Source organism: Poecilia formosa, unplaced genomic scaffold (assembly GCF_000485575.1).
Source record: "Poecilia formosa unplaced genomic scaffold, Poecilia_formosa-5.1.2 Scaffold6, whole genome shotgun sequence".
Lineage (NCBI taxonomy): Eukaryota > Metazoa > Chordata > Actinopteri > Cyprinodontiformes > Poeciliidae > Poecilia > Poecilia formosa.
This window is the reverse complement of record NW_006799945.1, coordinates 5,570,152-5,597,618: the sequence shown is the minus strand read 5'-3', so window position 1 is coordinate 5,597,618 and position 27,467 is coordinate 5,570,152. Positions and strand designations below refer to the sequence as shown.

At 37.2% G+C, this 27,467-nt stretch overlaps 1 protein-coding gene across 2 annotated transcripts in view; it reads right to left on the bottom strand.

Annotated features, from left to right (window-relative positions):
• The window catches only part of pappaa (pregnancy-associated plasma protein A, pappalysin 1a), a 98,781-nt gene that overhangs the window by 69,705 nt on the left and 1,609 nt on the right, over nt 1-27,467 (bottom strand). For both annotated transcript variants that reach the window (XM_016680491.1, XM_007569584.2), the window contains exons 2-6: nt 19,381-20,485; nt 10,878-11,023; nt 9,782-10,075; nt 8,674-8,866; nt 8,273-8,394 (exon numbers count right to left, since the gene is read on the bottom strand). In XM_016680491.1, coding sequence (XP_016535977.1) covers nt 8,273-8,394; nt 8,674-8,866; nt 9,782-10,075; nt 10,878-11,023; nt 19,381-20,485 — 1,860 coding nt within the window. The remainder of the gene's footprint in view (nt 1-8,272; nt 8,395-8,673; nt 8,867-9,781; nt 10,076-10,877; nt 11,024-19,380; nt 20,486-27,467) is intronic.

Below are 27,467 nucleotides of genomic sequence, written 5' to 3'. Positions count from 1 at the left end.
GGTCAGTAAGGGTTTTTTTATGTATCAGTAGTAAAAGCTAAAATGCAAAGACAACTAAAGCTGTAAGCAGCGGCGACCGCAGGAGCTCCAGGAGTGCCACCCCATTGCCATTGTCAATTCGCTCACACTGTTCCCGCACCCATCCACCAGGTGACATGTTGGCAAATCTTCACAATCACCTTCAGTCCAGTTCAGTACAAGCCCATCTGGCAAAGCCCTTCAAGTTTTGCTGGAATCCAACCTTCCAAACAGAAGCTATTGTCAATTTCTGTTTTGTGGTGAAGGATTGGGGAGGACTTGGGAGGACTGGGAGAGGTAGTAAAGCACTGGTGTCCAAAGTGGGTCCTCGAGGGCTGGCCTCTGCATGTTTTAGTTCTCTCCCTGGTTTAACACACCTGGATCAAATGATGGCTCATTAGAAGGCCTATGAAGAATACTGACATGCTGAGAAGGTTATTACTACCACCAGGGAGAGAACTGGATGCCGTTCCATGAAGACCAACTTTGGCCACCACTGTAGGAAAGCATCAAGGACCAGAGTAAGGTGCTATGTTCTTGCTTTTGTGGCAGTTCTGATGTTCTTAGCAGATAAATCAAATGTGCTTCCGAAATGTTGTCGTCGCCTATCTTTTTAGTTTTCAGATTAAACTGCTGAACTGAACTTTTCATCAGTGCAAGTCCTTTCTTTAAGCTCCTGAGTGACTGGTAAACTGTTGGTAAATCTTAGATTTTAACCAGTTAAAATATTTTTAGTAGCCTGCTTTTTCCAGTTGTCTATGGAAAATAAATGTTGCTGTCATATTGTGGAGGAGAAAGAAGGATGACACCGGAGCTAGGTTCGATCATCTCATTTACTTTACTCCAACTAACACCCACCGAGTAATGGCACACCGCCTAAAATACAGAATAACGTACAGAATGACAGAACATAGAATAACGCAAAGAACAGTGGTACACAGAGTAACAGTAAGTTACCAAAAATCTTTTTATTTTCTTTTTTTTTTTTAATCCAGTCCAGCTGTGAGTGGAGACCTCAAGTGGTCTGTCACAATATTTGTTATTAGATATGTTTCTTTAGCACAGAAAATCATTTGAATAGACATTAGCTCAGGGGTGTTTAACTCCATTTCTCCAATGGAAGAGTCCTGCATGTTTCAGATGTGCCACAGCTCCAATGCAGGTGACCATGTTGTGCAGAGGCTTAATAATGGACCAGTTGTTGTAATGATTTGTGTGGAACCAGGAACATATCTGACACATTCAGGACTCTGACACTTGAGGACTGGAGATAAACACTTGTGCAGTCCATTGATTAACAATATATTTAAGTCTTGATTTCACTGATTACTAGCTGGCTGATTCTATGTATCTTTAATTAGAGAGGCATTTGTTTTTGATTGTAATTAAATACTTAAACTTTAAAAAAAAAAATCACCAAAATCAGCATGCATTTCTTTTTATGTGATAGAGATTGCTCAATGAAAAGGTCACAAATTCATCTTTCAGGTTGATTTGGACAGTCTGAGATTGTCTGTGGGAGAGATTGGCTCATAACAGTAAAATTTGGAAACATAGCTTAATCTCACCATAGTTATCATTGCCTTGTTTGTGCTAGACTTGCCCAGTGCTTCTTCCACACACCTCATTAGAAACGTTTTTATTTTTTTCTAACAAATACATGGTTCATAAACCCATTTCCAATCCCAAACTCAAACATTTGTTCAAATCCTTCAGAGTCAGATTTACCACACAGGTCCTTAGCAGTCGTGTAAAAGTTGAAGCATGGATAAGATATGTTCATGCGTTCTTTGTATTGGGAGTAGGAAAACTCACAGCACTGACCTTACAGCCAAAGGGCACTTGACCATACTTTCCAATGTATTTTTAAACTTCACCACAATTCTTTCATGTTGACACCATGACAAATACTGCCTAATGTATAAATAGCAAAGTAAAATTACTAATCAATGTTGTACCACTACTCCCATTATAAACCAGTCTGAAGAGTGGAATGGATAAACAGAACAAGAATATGTCCGGGCATGCACACTTTATGCTTTCTAAGAAGTGTCTGCTTCTGGCTCTCACTATCTATGACTCACTGTCACACAATGTTACACGCTTCCTCACTTAAAAGACAGACATCGACCCACTCCAACCTTTAGCACTGACATAGTCATAAATAAAAAGACACTTTGCAGACACACAGAAACACTTTTTAACAGTAAAAGACACTAATGCTTGGATATCACTGCCTTGCTGCATGAATATTTTGTGATATATTAATAGCAGTCAACAATCGAGCCCAAACATGTTGACATAGATTTGAAAAGATTGTTTTTTTTTGTTCTTTTTTGTAAAAAAAAAACATTATATTGACATAATGTTTGTTTTACTTTGGTTTCCTGATGTATACACAGTCAGTGAGAGAATATGGTCACTGCTAATCAGTGTGGTAACTTGTAGTTGTATACCCACAAAATGTCACCAGGAAAAGAAAAGGATAGATATCATTCCATGTAAATTAATAAATAACTTGTGCAGTTTGCTTATTTCCAAACAACAAATCCTTAGTATGTTTGAGGTTATTTCACACAATTGGTAAGTTAACAGTAAAACAAATGCAGATGGTAAAGCAAATGTGGTAAAATTTCCATTAGTGTATTGGTAAAGTAACAGAACATCAGCATGTGGACAAAAGTTATGGTTGTCATAGCTGTCCAAAATGATAAAATAAACGGTTTCCTAAGAGCATGTAGTTTTGCACACTTTGCATGCAAAAGCAATTCCACATAATTCCCAGACAGTTGGCTTCACACAAAACCAAACATGCAAATTTTATTCCTTATTCAACTTCAACAAGGATTTTTTTCATGAATGCTTCTTCCTGTTATCCTGGGAAAAACCAGCCCCTTCTATTAAGAAAATTATTACTTGCTGGATGATGAAGTTATAAACAAATGAATCTGATTTTACACAATCACTGCCGCTTAGTTGTTATGTATGTAATGGGCACCTTGATGAAGTTTTCTGGAAATTGCATGCACTTTAAACAACCCCATGGAGAGCATGGCCATGGCATCTTTGCCAGCAATAAAATGTCTTAAACATTCTGACCTTAGTTGCTCAATATTTTCAAGTGTGGCCAACATGGACTGACTGGCTTTGTTCACTTCTTTCACTGTCATTGCCAAACTACAACCAAAGGCAAACTGCTTTTCTAAAACAGTGCAGAAATTTGATGCCATTGTTCACAACTCCTGTTTGCTTATTGGTACTGCTGCAGAACTAAAGAACGAGAAATCAAGCTTAATGGGGGAAATCCCAGACAGAGCACTGAAGGGAAATGAGAACCAAGCAAAATTGCATAGTACTACCCTAACCCTATGGCAATGCCCAGGGTATCTTACAGTAGAAACCAGTCATTAACTTAGACTTAGACTGTATAAAAGGATGCATAACCCTTTTTTCTTCTCTGTGTGACTTTAAATCAGGCCAAGTGTTTCTCTTTTCTAGATTACTAAGCCTTTAAACACTTTGGAAAAGCATACATAATGATGATATGGTTTGTAAGCTTCTGATTCACATCATTTAAGTAAATTGGAAGCCCACCTGTGAAGTACTTTAAGGCAACACTTCTGGCATACTACTTCCTTGAGGAGAACTATTGCTTGAGTTACCATGTTCATCTGTTCACCAGATGAGAGGCATAAAAGTGTTTAGGTGCTAAAGTTATTCTCATTGAAATACTTGTTGGTCCTCCAAATGAACAAGGATCCCAAGCATATTACTTTAAAAGCTCTTAAGGAGAACAACAAAGGACAGACCTATAAACCAGATTTTCACACCACTTCTGCCTGGAGGATTAGGCCAACATTACAGCAAACTATTCTTCAAACCATATGGAAGGATAAACAACAAGCCAAACAGCTGTTTAAGTCATATATGTTTATTCTAGAGATACAATTTTGGTAATTATAACTGATCTGAAACAGGAAGTGCTTTCTCTAGTTTATTATCAAACACAAATGATTGTGCGTCTTTATTTATTTATTTTTTTTACTGTATTTACAGGTTTTCATCAGTCTAGTGAAGTTTATTATGATACATTGATTGTTTATGCACCAGTTTGCATTTTAAACATATTGTGTATTAGAATTAAATTTAGATTTATTTTCCAGTTATTCCTATACTTTAATCGTATTGTGTTTCTTTTATTGCTTTGGAGAGGTTTTAATGTTTTAAGGAGACCCGTCATGACTAATAGTTAACTGTACCGGCACACTTAAAGTACTGGTTAAGATAAAGTTACAAATGTAGTCAGTGTTTGCGGACATTAATCTAGTTCACAGAAAAAGTTAATTTATGTCATCAAGTTGATTGTCAGAATCGACAAATTATGTTAATTAAGTGTTTACATCTAAAAGCAAATAAATTCTGTTATTATTTCTTTAAACTTCAGCATTGTTTCTATTGTATTCTGGTTACTTCATTCTATAACTAATTACTGGAAATACTTTGAGAGTACCATTGTGGTCAAGTACTCTCAAAGTATTATCTGACAACACTCGACTAATAACTAGCTGAATATATTATATAATGTATAATTATATTCAGTTAGCAAAAAAATAAACATTTCAAACCCACCTTCTAGTTTCAAACTAGGCCTCAGTTACAAATTATACAAATGATTTATTGCATGATTGCAGGATTTATTTATTTTTTTTATTTCTTTGCCAGACTCATGTTACTTTTTGTCTTGCAAGTTGACCTGATAAAGTGTTTATTTCAAGGTCGGTTTGTCCTCGATTCATGTTTTAGGCACCTGTTCCAAAATCTGAAGAGGTGTTTTCACCTAGTATGTTTCTAAATGTTTATTTATTTAACTTAATTACATCATATTTGTCTTTCTGTATAAAATTTTTTATCTATCTATTTTTTGCTCCCCCCCCGCCCCCCATCAGTCTGCATCAGGATTGGCTTTATATATTTTTTCAGTAGGCTTTATCCAATCATATCCTGTTTTGTTATGACCACATTGTTGTTTTCCGGTTAGCAATCCTAAACATTGTGTGCCATATATTTGTCATTTAAATATGAAAGTTGATACACATGTGTATTAGATATGTAAACTTCAATATGTTTATTTTGTAAATAAGGTGATGTCAGTGGTCAGTGTTTTTTGTTTGGGAGTATTTGAGTATGAACTCTACAGAAATGTCCAGTGGAAGTAAGTAAATATGTGACACATTTGCAGCAGAACAGCAGCTGTTTATCCAGTAGAGGCTAGAGCAAGGAAAGAGATTCATTCCAAGAGGGGAAATGGAGCACATTATGTGCACGCGCACACACACACACACACACGCACACATGCACAGACTCACAACATGTCAGACATGTCCAGACTTGCCTGTGGTACACACGTTCTACTTACTGCAAAGGCAACATTATCAGATTTACATAAAAATATGTTTTGATTTTGAGAGGCTGACACTGTGATTTGCATAGAAACAGGTTTACACTCGATTCTGTGAAGATGTACAACTACAGTATTTGTCAAAGGAGTCTCACAGGCAGGAATATTTCCTGAGCAGCAGATATGTATCTATTTAGTTGTGGATATTGTGGTGACCACTAACATTTGCGCATTTTACACTGTATTTTAAACATCATAGATATAAATTTTTTCCGTACCCTTCAACAAATTACAGCTGCTGCGGCTATAGTTATAGCTTTTGTGTTACTAATTGAAATAACGAATTATAAGAATTACTTACATATTTTATTTATTCATGTTAATGTCATTTATTTGTGAGTCACTCAGGTTTATAAAGTTTATAACTGTCCTGCTTACAGCTTAGGTCTTTATTTTAGTTTAACACCCCAAAATTATTGCTAGCCCACATTTGGCCCTCTTCTGGACACAACCCTGCTGAAAAGTCTTAAGGAGGCATTTAATAGAAGCATTTATATTGAAGCATTACTATCTTTAAATATTCTGAATATGACACATTAAATCAACCTTCATTAAATCAGAACTCACTTAAGGGTTAAACAAGTCTGTCACAGATTGATAAATATCATTATTAATTCAAACTCTTGATGGTTCCGCTTTGCTTCCCATCCTGCACCACTGTGAGGATGTTTATGAACGGCAAGGACTGGTAAACCGGTCAGAGTTCAGAGGAAGATGCATGATGCCAAATAAAAATATATTCTTGAGCAAAACCTGTTTCAGTCTGTCAGTGATTTGAAAGTAGGACCGAGGTTTGCCGTTTAATTAACAGGACAACGACCCAAAAAATATACTGTAAAAGCAACGCTCAAATGGTTTAAAGGTAAATGTGTAAATGTATCGGAATGGCCTACTCAAAGCCCAGACCTCAATTCAAGTGAAAATCTGTTGTCCGACTTGAAGGTTGGTGTTTACCAGCAGAGACCATCTAACTTGAAGGAGCTGGAGCAGTTTTATCTTTAGGATTGGCCAAAAATCCCAGTGGCAAGATGTGGCAAGCTCATCGAAACCTATGCAAAGTGGCATGTGTGTGTGTAATTGCTACAAATGTTGGCTCCATAACTTAATGAATGTCAGGGGGGTGAATATGTATGCACACTGGAATTTTATTATTATCGTTATGTTGTCCTAATTGTTGTTTGCTTCACAATAACAAGGAAAATAAATGTTCAAAGTTGAAGGCTTGTTCTGTAAATGAAAAGACACAAGCCCTAAAATAACCTATTTTAATTCCAAGTTGTGTGGAAACCAAACACAGAAGATGCCAAGGGGATGGAAACTTTCACAAGGTTCTGCATATGTAAATAAAAACCATATATATGCATAAGCAATTCCTCCACAGCATTTTAAAAGTTGTTTAAAAAAATGCATTTTTTTTCCATCAATGATGGTAAAACTCGTTTCTAGATTGAGGGGCAATTACTTTTCATACAGGACCAAATAGGTTGGGATAGAGAATGAAACTATCCCAACCATGATTCATTCTCTACCATGTGCTTCTGTGTACATATCAACACTATGTATGTTGTAACGTAAACACAATATTTGCCACATCTAGTAAAAACTAATTCCAAGCCTAACACAAGTGCCAGAAGACGTAGACCTCTAAAAAAAGTTTTAAGATTGGCATTTATTGTTTGAAAACACCATGTGTTCCAAGCTGAGGTTGAGGACATGCAAGCATCCATCTGTGTTCATCTGAACCAAGTGAAGGAATGTGTGTATTCAAACGGTACTGATGGACATGTGTGCATCCTTCCAATTGGCTAGCTGTGCAAAGAATTTAGACAAGATGTGCTTAAATAAAATTCTAGATAAAAACAAAACAATGAAAATTTAAGAGGCACATCTAAAATATATGTCTATAATTTATAGCGACTTTCTAGATGTTGCAAAACAGAATTTTGTCTATTTGAACTTTTCTGTTTTTTTTTTTTTTTTTTGTAAAGGACCAGTACATACCAAGACACCAAAGAGATTTGTGAATTGCAATCATGTGCCGAGCTCACTTCTGTGCAATACAGGGAATGAACCCTGAAGTTTCGTGACTGCCAACACCAAAAAGGTCTAGCTTTCATAGTAACAAGTGAATCATTGCTGTGTTTTTTGTGCAAAACTAAAGTGATGCACTTTGCTCGGCACAGCACATAAAACCTCTGTTGCTAGTTGCGTGCAGTACAAATAAATGTGTTTCCAAATGCAGGATTTTAAAAGCCGCTTAACCCACACCAGATTCATCCCAATGCTTCTGCTTGGGTTTCCATACTGGAAAATATCACGTATCCATCAGACATATTTTTCTAAGCACATTTCTTTAAAGCATTGTGTTGCTGTCTGTATCTGCAGTGTAAATAGATTTATTTTTCAAAGTGCTTTGAAATACTTATTACAAACGTCTCTGATCCTTCTACGTTTCTTCACTGCCCAAAAGTCATGAATCCAATGAGTCATCATTTTGGGTCCGAGTCAGTCCGCAAAATTTGTGTATGCCGTATTAACTCCGAAATCCAACACCAGATAAACCTCAAATCATGTAATCAGCTCTTAAACTCAAGATTAAAGGGGGATGTTACTTTGCATTTATACAGTGCTTGCTTTTGAAAATGAAATTGGCAAAACAGTTGAAGACAGTGACTCACATCTGTCATCTATTGGTAAGAACTTTTAATGAATTTTCCAAACAGGCATTCAATGTTTAGCCAAAAAAGCAACCTTTCAATAGCAAACCTTTCATGCCATGTAACGTGAAAAACATACCTTCAGCTTCTCGGGGGGACCAGTGTCCCGAAGGGTCGCATGGTCTTGGAGATGAAGAGTTGGAGGCGTACTGCAGTAGAACTCTCCCCTCAGTACATTTATCACACACTAATCCCACTTCTCTAGGAAACCAATAAGCAAGAACAAAAAACAACTTAGATACAGATCAAAAACACCTCAAACACCTTAACACAGTATATGTAAATATAGTAGGAACAGCAAATATGTGACAAGTAGGAGGTTAACCAAAAGGTTTTATTTGGAAATGTTGGTCTCTGTTAAGGACACTAACATTAAAAAACAATTCTATCATCTGAAATCAATTAAGAATATTTACTTTTGTAACCTCATTAATAGCACAGGCATTTGTTTGTTAACCTTTGGGCAGTAGTTTGTTTCACCTGTCGTAGAAGTGTCCAGAAATGGGTGGAAACCATTCCAGGGTAACAGAGTTGTGATGCTGCTCAACTACATGCGGTGCCATCACCACTGGAGGAGATTTGAAGCTTGTTTGCCATTTCTGGTATACAAGGTCCAAGTAGCAGTGCATCCTTGCCACCTGGTTCAATGTGAATGAATTTGTACAAGCATCATCTGAGGATTAAAAAGGAAGTTCATGACGGTGAGATTTTGGATTGATGCAATATTCAACATATCAACGATCATCACATAATTCTGAAGTAAAAAGAAAATCACACATGGTTTTTGACAAATACTTTTACTTTATCTTTTTTAACAAGTAGAAATCTGAAAATTGCAGTGAACATTTGCATACACTCCAATTTACTTTATTAATTCTAAATAAAAATCCCATTGAAATGAATGCTTTAGAAGTCACTTTATAGCAGTGAAGGCTGTATCTTTTCAAGTTTGAAAGCCAAATATATTTTTATTGTGAATAGAAAATTATGCACTACTTTGTTTTGGACTATCACATGAAATTCCAGTGAAATACACACAATGCAGTGTGTGTATTTCAGCTTGAAAAGCTTGGCAGTGGCAGTTGTCTTATAAGACAATGTGTTACTGCTTATCAAGAAATATGTTTATTTTGAATTTCATTCCAGAACTAAATTTCAAAATAAGATAGCATAGCAGTCTCAAAATGATATTTAAATAAAAGTGGCAGCATGACATTTTTGCTAATTGTTATGATAAAATGATCTTTGTTTTGATTAAAAAAAGAAAAAAAAAGAAAAAGCTTTAAGTCATTCTAATGTCCCACGTCACATGAATAAAGATAGCCATCTGTTTATATTTAGCATTATATCACTTTTTCCAAGAATGAGAAAAAAACTGGCTGTAGTATAAATCAAGAAACATAAAAGTGTGTCCCTCCTGCTGAGTTTTTTCAGTGCTTTTCCAAAGTAAAATTCCACATATGGCTTGGTATGCAAGGTATATACTCATCAAATTCTACTATGGTTATTATTATTTTTTTTTTTTTTCAGTTTAGCTGTAAATTTGAAACAAGTTAAAAGCAGAATTGACAAGTGGATCCAAGCTCACCTGTGTAGCTCATATAGTTGTTGAAAGGGGTATGCGTGAAGTGCTGATGGCCGCAGGTCTCATTGCCTGGTTCAGGATCATTGCACTCTTTACACTTTGGGGTGGGATTGGTGTCAGCACACAAGTCTCCAGTCTCCATTGAGGGTTCAGTTTCCAAACAAGCATCATTGCAGGAGTCAATCTCTGATACACCTCGAAATACATGGTATAATCCAAGGCTATGTCCAATCTCATGGACCATTGTGTCAGTGTGACCAAATGTTCCATAAAAGGAGGGATTCAGCACAATTCCACCTATGAAAAAAGAGGACAAAATAGGGAAAAGCCTAATAATGTTTGCATAAAACAAGAGTCTCTATTCTTAATGTGTTAATTCAGATAGTGAATTAATAATTAATAAGCTCCCTTAGCTACCATATCATTCTAACATGTTAGATACCGTACTTTCCGGACTGTAGAGTGCATCTCACTATAAGCCTTGCCCACAAAGTTTAAAAATAAAATAAAAAACCCGGAAACGTACATATGTAAGCCGCACCGGGCTATAAACCGCTGGTATCGCCGCTCCCGGTTTTCCACAAGAAAATTTATCTGCTATGAAGGACGCAGCCCTGCGTCTCCAAGAGAACCATGGATTCGTTCACGCCAAGCTTACACAGCGGCTATCTGTACTGCCAGATCGATAGCCTTCAACTTAAAAGTTGCGTCATATGAACTTCTTCATGTGGTTTCCAGGAGGGGGTATGAGTTTGAAAACATTTCTCCCCGTGCCTCCTGCTAGCATATTGTAAATGAAAATTAGCACGTTTTTCTTCGATTTCTAATTTTTGACTTCTAATGATTCACCTCCTGCTAAAGAGCCCCCTGGTGGTTGAAGAAAAATCCACAGAAAAGCACCATGGTTCAAAGTGTGGGAAAAAAGTAGCGGCTTATAGTCCGAAAAATACGGTACTACTTATGGCTTGAACTGTGTTACTGTGTTAAAATCAACAATCTGGGAAGTCCATGGGACATGTGCGTGCATTTACTGTAATGTGGTGCATGCGAGTGTTCATACGTTTATGAATGTGTGTCTGTGGTTTTGTTTATTTTTTACCCAAATGTGTAAGGGCTTCCTTGTCCCAGGGCCAAGTGGCAACCCCTGCCAGGTCCTCATCAGACGAATTGGCAAAGAAGACATTCAGGTGAGTCGACCCATCCAAACGTACAATCTCTTTCACTTCTTTCATATCCAAAAAGGCTCTAGAAAATACAGTCAAAAGGGAGTAGCAGAAAAAGAGTTTAGTTGACAATAAAATAATAATCCTAGGATCAAAACAATTTTTTCCAGGGAATGAAAATGTTTATGGATTTTCCTAAAGCAGCAAAAGCAATAAAAAAATATCATATATGTTATCTTTCAGAAAACAAAACCATAATAAACAGGTTTCAAAGTGAGCCTTACATGACTAACAAATAACCTAAATATGCTTGACTTTTAACAAAATGTATCTTTTCACTTGTATCATAAGATATTTTGTTTTTCTGTAAATAGTTCTGATTTCATTTATTTAGCACAAGATCACAAAAAAGAATGTGTTCAATGGTTATGATAAATTCACCTGCACAAACATTTCCACTTCTTCAATCTTATCTGAGAAAATTCATCTGATTGTATCAAGTTCAGTTAGGATGATCGCTCTTAAAGCTGAATTTTTAATTCTAATCGTAGTAGTTTAGGAATTATATAAACTGTTCTATAATTTGTTAGTTTTCTTAATTTGGTGTCATGGTCTAAGGATAATTTGTTTATTCTGTGACTATGACTGAATCTTAATAATATAGAGTGGTATTCATAAAGTGATATTTATGAAAAATAATGAATAAAGAAGATACTTAGCTATATTGCATGACATAAAAGTAAATATCTGTTCAGATTTGGATATTTTCATATTTTTGTTGTATGTTTTTAGTTCTCTGTTGTTTAAAGTACAGCTTAACAAAGATTTTAAAGATTTTTTACCAATTGGTGAGACAACTAATTGGAGTTCCATATCTGCACTCTTACGGACTCTATCTTCCAAGATGTCGCTGAGGGTTTATCAACAACTAATTCCAGGATTTCGGAGTAAACAGGATTTACATCCTGTTGTGTCAGACAGCAAAACTGTCTGACTTTTAACAAATGGTGTTTGAAGAATGGCAAGCCATTCTACAGCATTGTGTGACCAACCTGTTGACCAGCAATAAGAGAAAGTGCCAGTTTGTTGTGACTGTGTATGCCTCTCCCATGCACTACTCAGGCTCCTGTTTTTTAAATGAATAAATGACTGAATTGCCATTCTTCTTGCTTCTTCAAAGTTCAGTTGTAAACTACAATACATAATTCCAAAAAAAAAGAAGAGTAAATAGCAGAACGAGTTGTTTGGCATCAACAGAGAGGATATGGCATTTTTACTGCAAACCACAACGCTTTCCAACAAAAAAACATATGGTCCCTTGTGATATTGTAACATATTAAAGCTTTCATTTCCCCCCCTTACATCTATCTCAACATTGCATCTCAACATAGTCTTGACATTTGTATTCTCAAAGCACCCCAGGTCAGCCTGACTCATACAAGTCACCCTGAGACTTCAATTATTGTTCAGGTACTCTGATGTCTTCCTGTTCATGACCTAATGCTGCGTCTGAGGCCCTGAGAATAGTAAGGGCAACAGTAATGATTGCAATCACTCAACAAAATGAGATCTTCACAGCAGTGAAACTGTCATTCATTGTGTGAGCACATTTTCCCTGAGTCTGGCTGGTGGTCCTAGCAAACAAAGTCAACAAGATCAGTTTTCTTAGAAGAACTTGGAAATCGGTTGCACATGCTGGAGTGATCGTTTATTATCTTTATCTGGTTTTGTGAAAGCTTTGGAGATATACATTCAGTAGATAAAGATAGATGACCAAAAACAAAACACAACAAATTGGCCTCATCGTCACGAAATAGATTTTTCTTCTAATGTTTTGACCTAGTTTATTTGGCCCACTTGCCTGCCTTTTCATTTTGTGCTCATATTTTGCCTGACCTCATAAGATTCTGTGCATTGAAGAGAAACTCCAGTTTCTTCAAATAGAAAAGCAGAAGAGGTGATTCATCAACGCTGATTCTGTAGTCATACCTGCTCTGTCTGTCTGATAAAACAATCAGGCACTGAAACATACTGCATTCTACACTGAAACAAATTTACATGTTAATTAACAATCAACATATCCTTACGACAGGGAATATAGTAGTAATAACAAGTCAAACAAAGTCTACAGACAACAGAATTTATCACAGTTTAACGTTGATTGAAGACATTCTTTATCCCTTTCTTGCTTTGTTTTTATCCTGAGCTGAATTTGTACTTTGATGTCATAAGACAGATTTGAATTCTTATTGTAATATGTTTAGTGTTGCGCAACATAAATTTGTTATAGTGGGTGTTGATTTTGTTTAACTCCATATCACTCCTTCTTCTTAAGTGGGCTCAAGTAAATACAGAATAAAAGGATTTGTTTTCAAAGATTTATACCTTTGTGTGAGTCAGTTGAACCTGGAATGTACTCTTTATATTTACCCCTACACTCAGCAGCTGAAATAAGATATGTCTATGAGTTATGAACTGCTACAAGGTTTGCGAGTTGTAGATTTTTGCAAAATTCAAGTCTGATTTTGACTTATGAATAATGACACTGTGATGCAAGAAGGCAAGAGGAACAGATTTGACATCTTGTCATTGGAAAGCTAACTGGTTGAGCACTTCAAAAGTAGGATATTTTTTTCTTTTCCATTGTTTGTATGACATTAATTGTTACCTAATTAGGACTGTTATAGAGAGCCCTGAAAAAAAGGCACTAATATATTTTCAGACTTTTCGTAAACATTCAAATTTTTAGTAATATAAGGATTAATGAAGTTAAAGACATATATCTAAATAAATTATCTGGATAATGCAGACATTAAAACTTAGGATCTGTGACTTATTTGGATAAATACATATTGCTTCTCATTACAATCGGACCTTTGAGTGAAGTGTTTATTTCGATAATCAGTCCTTCAATAAACGACTGTACAGTAATCACTGGTAATAATTTACTTCATTGATGGGAACACAAGACCTGGGAGGACAATTTAATTTTAATGACAATGTTGCATTTGGGACTGCTCGCTTTTTTTTCTTCTTCTTCTTTCAGTAAACACATTTACCAATCGTAAAATCTCACATGGTGATTTTTAAAAGAGCAAGAACTAGGAGGAAAAAAGGAGATGAGATGAATTAATTCCATCTGGTATCCAATCTGTCCCACTGTGTGTGATGATTTCCTCATTGCAGTAAAAACAATTACCATTTTCATTCCATTGGAACATTGAAACTATCTGATGCTATGGCCCAACTGAGTCAAGTTTCCCTTGTAAGTGAACACAAACACCTCAGATTTGATCTTTCGCATACATTTAACTGCTTGCATCAAATCCTTTCAAAAAGCTATTAGCTATTGCTATTAGATTTAGCTAGACCAGCCTCTAATCCTATTCCAATGACATCTTGAATCAGTTTGGGGTGTTAGACTGTAAAATCTTGCTTTACTGGTTACAACCACTTTGAATAATGTGTTAGGATGCTAATTTAATGGTGGAAACTAGGGTGAAAATACTAAATGTCTAACTAGACCTAATGCCAAAGTCATAAATATCCTCATCTTTTTAGCTAGCAAATAAACTTTGGGATTTATTTCCAGGGTTAATTGGACAGAAAAAAGAGATTGTATTTTAAATGTTTGTGGCTTTTTTAGTCATTATTTTGTTTAATAAAAAAAATAGTTGTCATTTCAGAACATAGCTTACGTGTGTAAATTTTCTTTAAAAGTTAGCCATGTAATTTGTATCCTTATGATAAGCTAGCATATTAAGTTGTGAGTCAGAACAGCAATGTAAAGATTTTTCTTTTTTTAAATTTTCCACAAAAAATAAGGTTAAAAATGTTTGAATGTGCCTCATAAAAGAATAATGTTATAATGACATGCCTCATGAAAGGTGAGCGTGCCCTATTAGATAAAGTTTGGATGAAAGGTACAATATATAGTACTCAGTCATAGCTCTGTGCAAAAGCAACAGTAGCCTCAATGGGGTGTGGTCTAAGAGGAGAGGGTGGGAGAGACGGGGGAGAAAGCAGATAATATGAGGTCTCTATTCCCAATAATTTGAGGAATTTTGTTATTTCCTCAAAAAATATTTGTCCAGAGTTTTTGGACATGCGTGTCAGGGGAATGGGGTCAGAAGGTTTGATGCCGAGATGATTGAGGCAGCAATGAATGAAAGGAGCATTTCTACTTTGAGGTCAACATGGATCTAATATTTTCTGTTTCATTAGCACCCATGTGCCTCCTACATGCAAGAAGCTATTCAAGGGGAGGGCAGCGGGACAATTCCCACTGGCCTCCCCTTGTCTCAAAGGAATACAAATTCCTTTTGGACATCTGTTCCACGTTTTCGAATAGTGTATTTGGGGAATTTACGTTACACCGCTACTTAAGCAGATAAATGTTTCATAGTTCATCTTCACACAATCACAATAGTACAGATATTTTGAAAATTCAGTCTTTGTATCAACCTTCTTATCCAGACCAACAATCCTTTATCTGCTTCAGATTCCCACTTAAGCCCCTTTATCCAACTTTAAGCTATTTTCCTGGAGAATACTTTTGAACTGGATACAAACATACTAAATTCGAAATGGAGAGAAGATAGTTATCTTGTGTCTTTGGATAAAAGATAATGTGTGAAGCAAATCAAGCCTCTACAAAAAGGCTTCATGTCAGGGTAATTCAATATAGGCATACATAGAGTAGGCTATACTATCATCTTAAAGCTTTTACACCTAAAACATATTAAATGTGGGGCTATAACTTCCTTCATTTGACTCTACATAAAATTCAAATGAGCCTATAAATTTGCTTTGCATACATATGTTTAGGGCAGCATGGAAGCTGAGGTGAGCTGGCATCGCATTGACAGCGTAACAGCCAAGAACACTTCTGAAATTGGAGGGGCCCTTGGCTCCACTGTCATCACATTGGTCAACAACACAGCCCTTAAACCCATCATTCATCTCTGGCTTTATTACTATGCTTCCACTTTCCTATTTAACCTTTCAACACAGTCCTCTGGGAACTCTTTGCTTTGCAAGGACAACATGTCCGCTGTTGTTGGATTCTTCAAAAGCCCAATTTAGAGAAACATACAAGAAAATGTTCATATTTTCTAAATCTCAGAGACAAAATTAACAGATTAGCCTGGTGAACTCTCACAAATGGGTAGAAACGTGAGAACCTCTTCATCATTGAACTTTCTGACATCTGAACCACGATAGCTGCATTTTTAGCTAAATAATTCCCTAATTTGTCACATTTTTTAGGGACCACCAACCATATCTGGCAACATATTATCCTGACATGGCCTGTTGTAACTCCTTTACATTCCAACATTCCCTTAAGTCCCTTAATTATGTACAAATGCTAATTCAGACTTAGATCAACCCAACTGAGACCACAGATGAAAATTTTACTACAGGTGTTTTTACTATTATAATAGAGAAGAGTCAAGTCCTGCTGTTTAATGCAAAGTACTTCATTATATTTTATGGGAAACAGGGTTAAGGTTTAGCTGACCGACAGTAAAAAGAAGAAAGAAAAAACAAAAAAGAAAACAAACCATGAGCCCTAGAGATTATCTTTTCACAGCAGAGAGAAGAATTGAAAGAAAGATGTAAGGATGGTCCAAAAGTTAATCAATCTGTCACAGTGAAAGGTATCGACCAATGAGGTGCGTAGAGTAATAGAGTCAGATGGAAAAACACACTTCCAAGCCAGACTTTCCTTTACTCAAACCCTAATAAGCCTCTAATAGATCCAATATTTTTCTTGATCAATTTGTCTTGCTGTTGTGTGTAAATTGTTTAGAAGTATTTTCATTTTATGTTGCACAAAGGTCAAAGAAAGGTGAATGTACTTTTGGCTTCTCTGGTCAAATAATGAACAAATTACAGATATTGGTGCATATGAATATGTGGTCATATTAATACTGATTAATCTTCACCCCGGTGTTACACTGAAGTTTCAAATTCCACTTTGATGAATTGCAGTAATGACCTGATTTGTTGTACTCCAGATCCTGGTAAAGTTGAAAAAAATAATAACATTGAATCGACCTCGCATTTAAGTAGATGCTAAAACTGTTTGGATTGCTTTTAACACCAAAGAACAGAGAAAACACACGGCATGGGACGTCAACATTTGTAAAAACAATGTAAAATATTTTCATTCACCAGATGTGGATAATGGAAAGTGTGTGTGGTGTTTATCTCATAGGAGCACTCTATCGACAGAATACATTCTGTTCCCCCTTGCTAGATGATCGTTTATGATGATCAAAGGTTGGGTCTTGATGATCACAACTTACTGTCTAACTTCAACTTAAAACCTCACATTAATATACGTCAAACCTTGATAACCCTATTTTGGACCTAGAAAAATCTTTGCTCCTGTTTATGGGATGTGTCCACACTTTGGTGTTCTGTCAAACACAGATTACACATGAGGAGTATCACACGAAAATGGTGAAAAAAAATAAGAAAAGTTAGACCTCTCAGCCATTGTTCTCCTGCATGTGCAGTACATTGTTCAACAAGAATTCCATAATTAAAGAGGAATGTCAAACTGTTTGTAGTGCAGCTCTCTCCAGACATTCCATAATCAAAGCAAAATAAGCAACCACTTGAGAAGATTATATCTATTTCTTGAGATGAAGAATCTTGTGACATTTTCTCTGCTTCTTTCTTGCCACCATCTGTCTTTTTTTTTGTTTGTTTTACAAAACAGTAAGTTCAATTCCAAAAGGGGCATTTAAACGTTAAAAATGCAAGCATGTTCATCTTAACTAAATAGTTAACGGCTACTTAATTACCCAGATAGCACACAACGTTAAATCAACGTTGAATCAACCCAAATCTACATGTAGATCCACATTCAGATGACGGTTGAATCAACGCTGATTCCTAACTGATTCAATGTAATATCAACACAAATATGCATGTAAGTTGACATACAGATGATGATTGAATCAACACTGATATAATGTCAGTTATGGTTGAAACCCTAATGTTGATTCAACATACAAGTGACAGACCACTTTCAATGTTGTTTCAATGTCAGCGTTCAACGTTGATTCAATGTTTCTGGCTGACATTGATTCAATGTTGTTTCAATCATTCTGTGCTATCTGGGTAGCGTCTGCTGATGACTAAGTTGGTGAAGAGGTTTTGTTATTGTTGTTGTTGTTGTGATTAGATATAATTTTTAGGTTAGTTGTGGTCATTTTAACTTAAATGGTAATTTCTAAAACAGAACTATAGATAAAATAGACTTATCTTAATTATTCTTATCATCATGTAGGAAAAAGAGAGGAAAAAACACAACATGCGAGATACTTTGTTTTGTCTTTCACGTGTCCTCTCATGACAGGCTAAAATATTGGTAACTTATTTTCTTTTTCTGAAATACCCCTGACAGTCTGCTATGCTGTCCACAAAAATGTCTTACTTTGGTGTGCTGACTTTCAGTGTACCAAGAATCAAACAATCATGCTATTGGAGGTCTGGCTAAAAATTATTGCAGCAAATTCCAGAGACAATTCCCTCTAAGGACTTTACTCATCATCTAGTAACCACAATAAATTTACCACAAAAACAAGAAATTGCCTTGATGTTGTGTAAAAAAACAAAACAATATTTTTCTGTATGTGGATGCAACCCCAATAACCTAGAAAATATGCAATATTTGTTCAATCACACACAAGAAATACTGTCATCTGTGTTTTCCTCTGAAAATGCATTACCACCAGGATTCAGGGAACTATAACTCCCCTTCCTTGACATGTGGGAATGTGTCTAAGAAATCATCCCATTTGTTACAAGAAACAGGCATGCTAGCCTTTATTTTTGACCTCTAATGGACCTACACTCTATTTAAGTTATCGCTTCCTCCAAGTCAGCTCCAATCTCCAACTAAGCCAGCTTAATTAAGACCACTGGGTATAAAAAACAGAAGGAAAAAAAAAGAAGGGAAGTGTTGAAAATTGGACAGAGAAATGAACAGTCTGGCCTCCACATTTGCTACCAGGAAAGTCATCATCTTGCATTTGTTTTGTCCTGCTTGAGTGTGGAACACTGATTGAACAAGGCCAAGGCTAGATTAGACTGGCTACCCCAGAGGATTTTCCTGGCCACACAGGCTGGGAGTTGGGTTACTCTAAGCGTCAGCCCAAATAGTAAGGAAACAGTGAGGCCAGACCAAAAAAAGCCTTTCCTAAGGGATCCATGTACGAAAAGAATTGCTGTTTGATTTAAGAAAGTCATTAGAGGCCTTAGTGTGTACTTTGTGTAATGTCAGTAAAAATATTCATCAAATGAAGCACAATGTTGTGATTAGTTGGAACTTTTTAGTGGATTAAAATTATGTGAAACTTCCAAAAAAAAAAAAAAAGGACAAATATGGTAGCAGTATAAAACCTTTAAAAACAAGGACCTTACTTGTGTGGAGAGGAGCTGTCGATGCAGGTCTTGGTCACATCCGTCACATTGGGATTGCAACAATCGCCGTTATCATAAAAGTATGTGTCGCAGTTACATTCAGCGTCACATACTCCATTTCCCAGTTTGTGATTAGGACAGTTGCTTGGATGCCCAAACAGACAGTCACCTGCATCAAACCCTGTCAGTGGATGGTTACATTCAGGGTCACATTCATCATTGCCAATTTTGCCAATATCACAGTTGGCAAGAATCAAGCGGTCACGTAGGAAGGAGCTGGTCACATTATGAATGCTGAGATTCCAGGATATATTGTAGGGATTGAAGGCATCATTCAGCTTCTGGTGTTGCAAGATAATTTGGTTGTCTGATACAGTTGGTCTCTTCCTTTCATCATCCCAAATATTTACAACGCAATACTGGACTACCTTTCGCTGACGGAAAGTCCAAAGCTGGTTGTAGTTTTTAATGACGTCAACATTGTCACACACAGTTTGGCCACAAGTTGGAGGTTCTAGAGTTGTGTCCAATAATCCCTCAGTATTTCCCATGCTGTCAGTGCCTAGATATTCTTTTTGTCCAAGGCCTTGCTTCTCTGGCTGAGGAAAATTGCCATCTTTAACTGTCAACCACTTGCGGCCTGGGTGTTCAAAGTTTTCGCGTATGACCAAGTGAGGTAGATCTCTGGGGTGTTCATGGCCCTGCATATCCCTGATAATATCCCTCTGTCCACGGGCCTGCCTCCACAAACCCACCTTTTCAACTGCCCCTCTGTAATTGTGATTCAGTGCATTCCCCCCAATCATTAGCACTTTGCACTTTTTGGTCATATGACTGAAGACATCACCTGACTGCTCTCGGCTAACACCAACTTGGGCCCCGTTGACGAACAGCCGCATGTACACACCATCATATGTGATCGCCACATATGCCCATTGGTTAGGTACATAACGAACATTAGCGTGGATGGAGGTCACTTTGTGAGCGCGGTCAGTTTTGAGCGAAAAGAAGAACCGAGGATCGCGGTTTCCATGTTCGCTAACAGCCTGGATCCCAAGCAGCCAACCTCTGTCACTGGAGGCGTAGAAACATTTGTCGTACAGGCCTGGAAAGAGAAGGAAACAAAGGTAAATTAACATATGTTTGTCTTATTTCTGGGGTTATGTGTAAATCTAAAATAGAGGTGTGATTGACTTTTCTGTAAAAAATAATTGTTGAATTGATTTCAAGGTATTTTTCTAGAGAAAAACCAAACATTTTGGTAACATTCAAAAGAAGGGTTTTGCCATGATTGGTCCATTTGATATCTAAAACTATGCTATCCTGGAAATTAGGTGGAAGTGTATGTTTAACTAAGGGAGACCCCATGGAAATGTCCCCTGTATATATTTATGTTTATGTTAACATTGAGTACATTGAAAGTTGTACATGCAACGTCTCCTGCAAGTGGGGGTTGCCAGAAACAGCTAGTTTTCTGCTAAGGCCTTGTTTTTGCAGAGGCACCGAAACACTTTTTTCCTGTTTCACTTGGACCCTGCCTGTCAGCTTCGGGATGGTAATGTGTTTTTACTTCTTAGGGGATCTCTGAATGCTTACTGTTTGTTTGTTAGCTTAGGGCCTGCTGAAATGCCTTAAAAAGGTTCTTTTCAGAGAGTGGAAATGGTGTGTTCACAGGTGATAGAGCTGGACTCTGCTCTTGAGGCACTTCATGGGCTTTCAAGTAATTATTCCTACCCACAAAGAGACACTCAATCTTTGACCCACACACCCAGTTCCAAGAGCTATGAAGTGTTCTCAACAGGTAACACTGAGATCAGCACTTGAGATTTCTGTAAATGCCTTTCATACTTGCCTATCATACCTTTATATAGAGTAAAGCTGATGATCACAACTATGTTTACATCTTTGCTTGAGCACATGCCCACCTGGATGACTTAATTTCTTATTTATTATAATTATATTTTTAAGTTAGTGGTTGTTAAACTTCATTAAATAAGCACCATCTCAGCACTTGTTGTTATGCAATAGTGTGGTCCAAGAAGTCAAAATCCGCACTCTAAAAGTTAGTGGTTTCTCACAATCCCCATTTCCAAAATCCAATAGAACTACAAATGTAGCAGTAGGAATGTAAAGGTGCACAAAAATCACAGTTTGCTACATTTTTCAGAATGTTTCTGAGAAACAAGCTATAAAAAAAGTTTACTTTCTGGCAGAAAGTTGATTTTATCAATATTTGCTGGATTTTAAACCGTGCACATTTTTAAACTAAACTAAAGATTTAGGCTGATTTTGTCAATGAATAAAACCATTGTGTAAAAATAACTGAAAGCAGTCAATATATTTGTTAAGCATGTTTTAATTTATATTTGGACAAGTTGTACTAGAACACACAATTAAGAGCATCTGGTTCCCCTTGATATCATGTTGTTGAATGATTAATATCTGGAGCTACAAGATTCATATGGTATTTGTCATCATTTCAGGGGTGAAGTTAATTTTATGTAGCTGTGTAGCTTATTCCTGTTAAAAAAACAGATGTAAAAGTTTTGGTTCAGTCCACATTAATCCATCATTAATGTATTTGAATGAGAAACAAGAAAGCTCCCCAAAACAGATTATAGTAATGACTGGGAGTCCTGGGAATTTGCCTTGCAGATACGTAATACCAACATTTCTCCGGAGTGCCACTAAACCCATTCCAAGTACCACCAGTGGTACATGTACCACAGTTTGAGACTAATGGTATTAACAGGCTGGCTAATGGTGCAGAGACATCTAGCTACTTTGACCTGTTTCTAATTAAATACACACAACAGTATACATTCATTAACTTGGGATTTAGTACACAAATCCTCAAAACATTGGGTTGAGTTCAACATCAAGGTCAATTCTCGGGTAGATGTGTTCAGGCTTCCAAAATGCTGGAAGGAAAAACCTTCCATCTGTCACATTGTGTACTCAGAGCTAAAAGGTGTGCTAAAGTCCTCATAGGGTTTCTTGTGTAAACAGCTGTCATAATTCTGCCATGCCCAATTAATCCAGTGCACTGCACTTCTCCAGACCTAACACTGTGGGCACCAGGAATCATACAATCACATACACTCACACACACATGTGTGTATATATATGAATAATCAAGAACTGACAAATATGTATATGAGCAGATAAGTTAAAGCACATTTGTGTCTCCCAATTAACACACATATGGATGCATGCACCCAGGCAGTAATTTCCTTTTGTTTGTTTGTTTTTGGGGGGTTTTCCCATACCAACACACTATGTAAAGATGACAGAGTCAAAAAGCACACATGCAATAAAAATGAAAAATGTCACAGGGACTTGATAAAAAGCAGAGAGGAAGGGAATAATTAAGACTCGTTTACTTTTCAAATGCTCTGGCTCTGAGAGCAAGAGTCTTTTTCATCTTTATGCTAAAGTGATCAGAGCAATTTGAGGAGAAAACAGTGGAAGAAATTGGTCAAAAACAAGGGAAAAATAAAAATTAGAAAAAATGTCATTGACGTGACTTATTTCAATTGTGTCCAAAGAAAAGTGACTGTAAGAATGCAATACTCCAACAAAGTTAAAAGTTCTAACTGAGGCAAAACTATGTCCATGAATGTTTTGACAATTCTAGAGTAGTTTATTAATCATAATCTCAAGTTTATTTATCTCCGTCTTAGTATCACAATTGAATTCATATAAGATCACCTAGACACTTTCTGAGAACGTAGGAGAACATAAAAACAAGCTAGGGTAACATTTCAATGTTTTTGTTTATACCTTCACACTGGGTGAAAGCACCAAGATATATCTCTTATCACAGCAATTATCTGCTAGCGTCTGCATATAATTGCTTCCAACAGGTCATGGAAGATTGCCACCATTTCTTTTGTGATTCTTTTCTTTTTCCCTCTTCTTTGATGCGGGATAGCACAGCATGACCCGGATGCAAAGACTAATAGGGAACACCAGAGTTTGCTTAACACTTGGATACAGAACTTGATGTCCCAGTTGTGGGTCATTCTGTGTGTTGTGAGAATTTGTGTGTGTATAGTTTCCTAGAGGTAACTTTTGTTCCTTATGCAAATACATGGGGAATTACAAAAAGTACAAATTAACAGTCACTTCCACAAGGAGAGTATGCTAAAAAGGGCATTGCTAACAAAGTTGACTGTTAACAGAGTGTTCTACCCAAGCATATTAATGGAAAATTAAGTGGAAGGAAAAGGCATAACAGAAGAAGGTGCACAAAGAACAAGGATAACTGCAGCCTGAAATTTATGGCAAGCAAAGTTCATCCCAGCATCTGGGGTAGATTCACATAGAGTGGATTGCTGCTGTAGTTACTACTTCAACAGAAGCTATCAACCACCCACTGGCATATTCAGGGCAAGGGCTACAAGTGTAACATTCCCTGTGTAAAGAACTACAGTCAGTGCCAGAGGTGTCTCACCTGGGCTAAGAAAAAAACATCTGGACTGTTGGCCAGTTGTCCAAAGTCCTCTTTCCAGATTGAAGTAAATGTTACATTTCATTTGGAAATAAAGGTGCCAGAATATGGAGGAAAATAGAAGACCACTGTAATCCAAATTGCTCAAAGACCAGTGTGAAGTTTCCACATTCAGTATTGATGACAACCTGGGGGCCATCACTGAAGCAGCCCGAGCTTCCTTAACACCTCAGCATAGCCACAGGCTGTTCACCTCCTTGCTGTGCCACATTGATGCAGTGATTCATGCAGAAAGAGTCAAAAGTAAGCACACACCTTTCAATGAGTCCATGTGCAAAAATCAACACATATTTGGGTAGCATTTCTGTTGTTTTTTTTTATTTTTGTTGTTGTTTTTAAAGGTACTGGTTCCATGTAATATTCAAATGTAATGCTACGTGAATTTTTCATTTGCTCAAATCCATGGTCATCAAAGTCAACAGAAATAAAAGTTTCAAGTACTCTGTGTGCCAGGCCACGCTGGATGCATGTGACTTTCAAGCCGTCAGACAGGACTGCATGGGAAATCATCGCCATAATCAATATAATCCTACTGGGCTGGGAGAGTCTTAGAAAACCCCTGTCACTCTGCATCATCATCATCAGATAATGTAATATGAAACCATACTCCTTAAGGAGAAAGACACATATCAGGTCTGGGCATTCAAACTTTTTATTCACAAACATTCCTTTAACTAACATAATTTGACTAACTTGGTTTCATGCCATATTGCATAGAATGTTGTCTTAAAGTGGCACCCTGTCATATCATATCATGGAGCACTATTCATTCTACTGTGCAAAAACAGAATAAATATGGCACAATAGATACCTTAGGCATGGCCAGAAACCAGAGGATGAAGAGCATTAATTAGACATACAAACAAGAGAACCATGGTAACTCTGGAGGAGCTGCAGAGATCCACAACTAGCAAGGCAGAATCTGTTTAGAGGTAGTTATAAACGGTGCACTCCACAAGTTTGGCAGCAAGAAGAACAGAAGCAATAAGATAGCATTTAATGAAAAAAAAAAGCCATCAGGAATACTGTTTGCAGTTTTCCACAGGCCATGTAAGAGACATAGCAAAGGTGTGGATTAAGGTGGTCTAGTCAGATAATACGAAACTTTAACTTTTTGTGTTGCATGCAAAACACCACTTGTGGTGGATAACCAACATTGCGAATTGCCCTAAAAATCCTGTTTCCACTGCCATGATGACATTGGCAGCATCATGTTGTGGGAAGGCCAGGGAAGCAGGTTAGAGTAGATTATAAGATGGGTGGATGGAGAAATTCTGATAGAGGCTGAACAAAACCTAAAACTGGGTCAACTTTGTGCAAAGTTCGAAGGGCTGAGTTCAAATGTATGCCATACTTTTCACATTGGTCTATCTTTGAATAAAAATATTGAAAGCCATGCATCCTGTTCTTTCCACTTGACCTTTTATCCACTAATTCATGTTGTTTGTTTACATACAAAAAAAAAAAAAAAACATTGAAGCATGTGGCGGAAAGTTTCAAGAGGCCACGACTATTTTTGAAAAGCACTGTGCTAGTTTTAAATGTATTTTTATTTTATTACAATTATTCAAAATTAACAACATGTGCTCACTTTTAACAGTAACAGCAAATACTGCATGTAGAGTTGGTAAACATTACTGTCACCTACATCCTATCAGATTTCAAAGCTCTCTACTTAAATGTAACTTACAAACTTAACTGGAAAAATTACTGATGAGGGTTGTTGTGCATTTGAGAAACCAGTTAAGTCAGCATGCACCCGTAAGTTGAAAACAAGCTTTCCAAAGGTCAGCGAAAACATCACCGTAAGCATTGATGTAACAAAATGCATTCTGGAGGAGGGGAAAAAAAGGAGTAAACAGATATTGCAGTGGTCAATAACAGTTAAAGAAAAAAAAAAGCAGCAGCCATAAACAACACCGTGCTGGGATCAAAACAAGGGGTTAGAATATTTTTAGAGGCAGTCGGATTTTTGTGGGCTGAGTTAGATTTAAAAGATTAGGCTCTGCTGAATTTGTTTGATTGTATTTGTTGCCTTTTGGCAACAAATACAATAATCAATGCTTTCTGGTGCACTGATGGACATAAGTCTTAAAAATGCACACATAAGATTATGCATAAATACTAATCTCTAGTCAGGAGGGGTCAGAACAAGATGAGGGGGCTGGGCACAACAACAACAACACCTGCAGAAAATAAAGTGATTTCATAGCTTATTTGCAAAGATGCTCCATTTGAGCTGGAAGTTGTGTCAGGGGTGTTTTTGGACAACCATTTGGAAGTTGGAGCTTGTGTTTCTCTTGCATCAGATTCTATAAACCCAACATATGTTCCTGATATGGTACTGAGGAAAATCAAAGTGTAGCTTGGGTCTCAGGAGTCCTTCCCTCAACTCCCTCAGCTTCGTTTGAGACTCACAAGAGGTGGCTTTTGTCGTTCAAGAGTTTGCGGAACTGGCTAACATTACGTAAAAGTGTTCTGTATGGCAGACAGACACACCACTGAGTATTTATGTGATCACAGAAGAGGGATGTTTTGAGGTCTGAGGGTCTGACAGACAGGGGTCGTGGGTGGGAGGGGAGACGGAGAGGCATGTAAATTTTCTTTTATTGTTTCGAACGTCTCAATGCAGACTGGCTTACAGGAGGGCAAGGAGGACTGAGTTCAATTCAGTTCACCTCAGTTCACCGGCAGACATCTGTACAGCAAGCAATGACTTGTGTTTGCAACGCTCCCTATCGGTAAGGAATGGTAAAAAAAAAGAAAAAAAAGATGTATTTATGTCAGTGAAAAAAGATAATGCACAAAAAGCGCTGTTGGTCAAAAACAAATGGTGTAGTATTAACGCTTTTGTGGGGCTCCTGTACGCATGACTGCAGTCAGCAGTGTGCACTAGACAGCAAGCTTTTCCCCTGACGGCAGGGATCCGTCTGCTGAAGTGACCCTGCACCTACATCTGCCTTTATCGCTGAATATTAATGCATCACCTCCAGTCTGACTGAGTCTTAAATTAGAACCGATGGTTTCGCACAGTTGTCGGCGTTGCAAGGAGCGCGTGTAAAGCCTCCGGAATATATATTAAAAAAGCGCACCTACACGTCTGCACATGAGGGGAAACCCTACATCTTGCAGTCTCCCATCTCGTAACTCCGGTAGCCAATCCAGAGGTGTCGATTTGGTGATGGGGGTGGAAGGTGGAGTGCCGAGAGGGGGGACACTCGGGCTTGCGGCGTGAGCTGCGAGCTTTGAGCGCCTCCACATATCCCTCCGACGGATCTCTCCCGTTTTGTGCCGAACGTGACGTGCTCGCGCACAAAGTTTTGACCATTACATCATAGCTTTAAAATAGCCAAGCCGGCTCAGAGTAATTACATTTTACGCACAGTGACATCAGCTGCCGGTCAAAGATGCAGTAGCCTATAACTGATGTCCATATTTTCTCTATGGGCTTTAAGATTTCTTATAGGACAAATCATGGATGTAAAGATTAATAATAGACCAAAATAAATTTGTGCTTAAAGGAAAATCTTGTCAAACTAACGTTCTCCCTATAAGGTGGGAAACTTTAATGCAG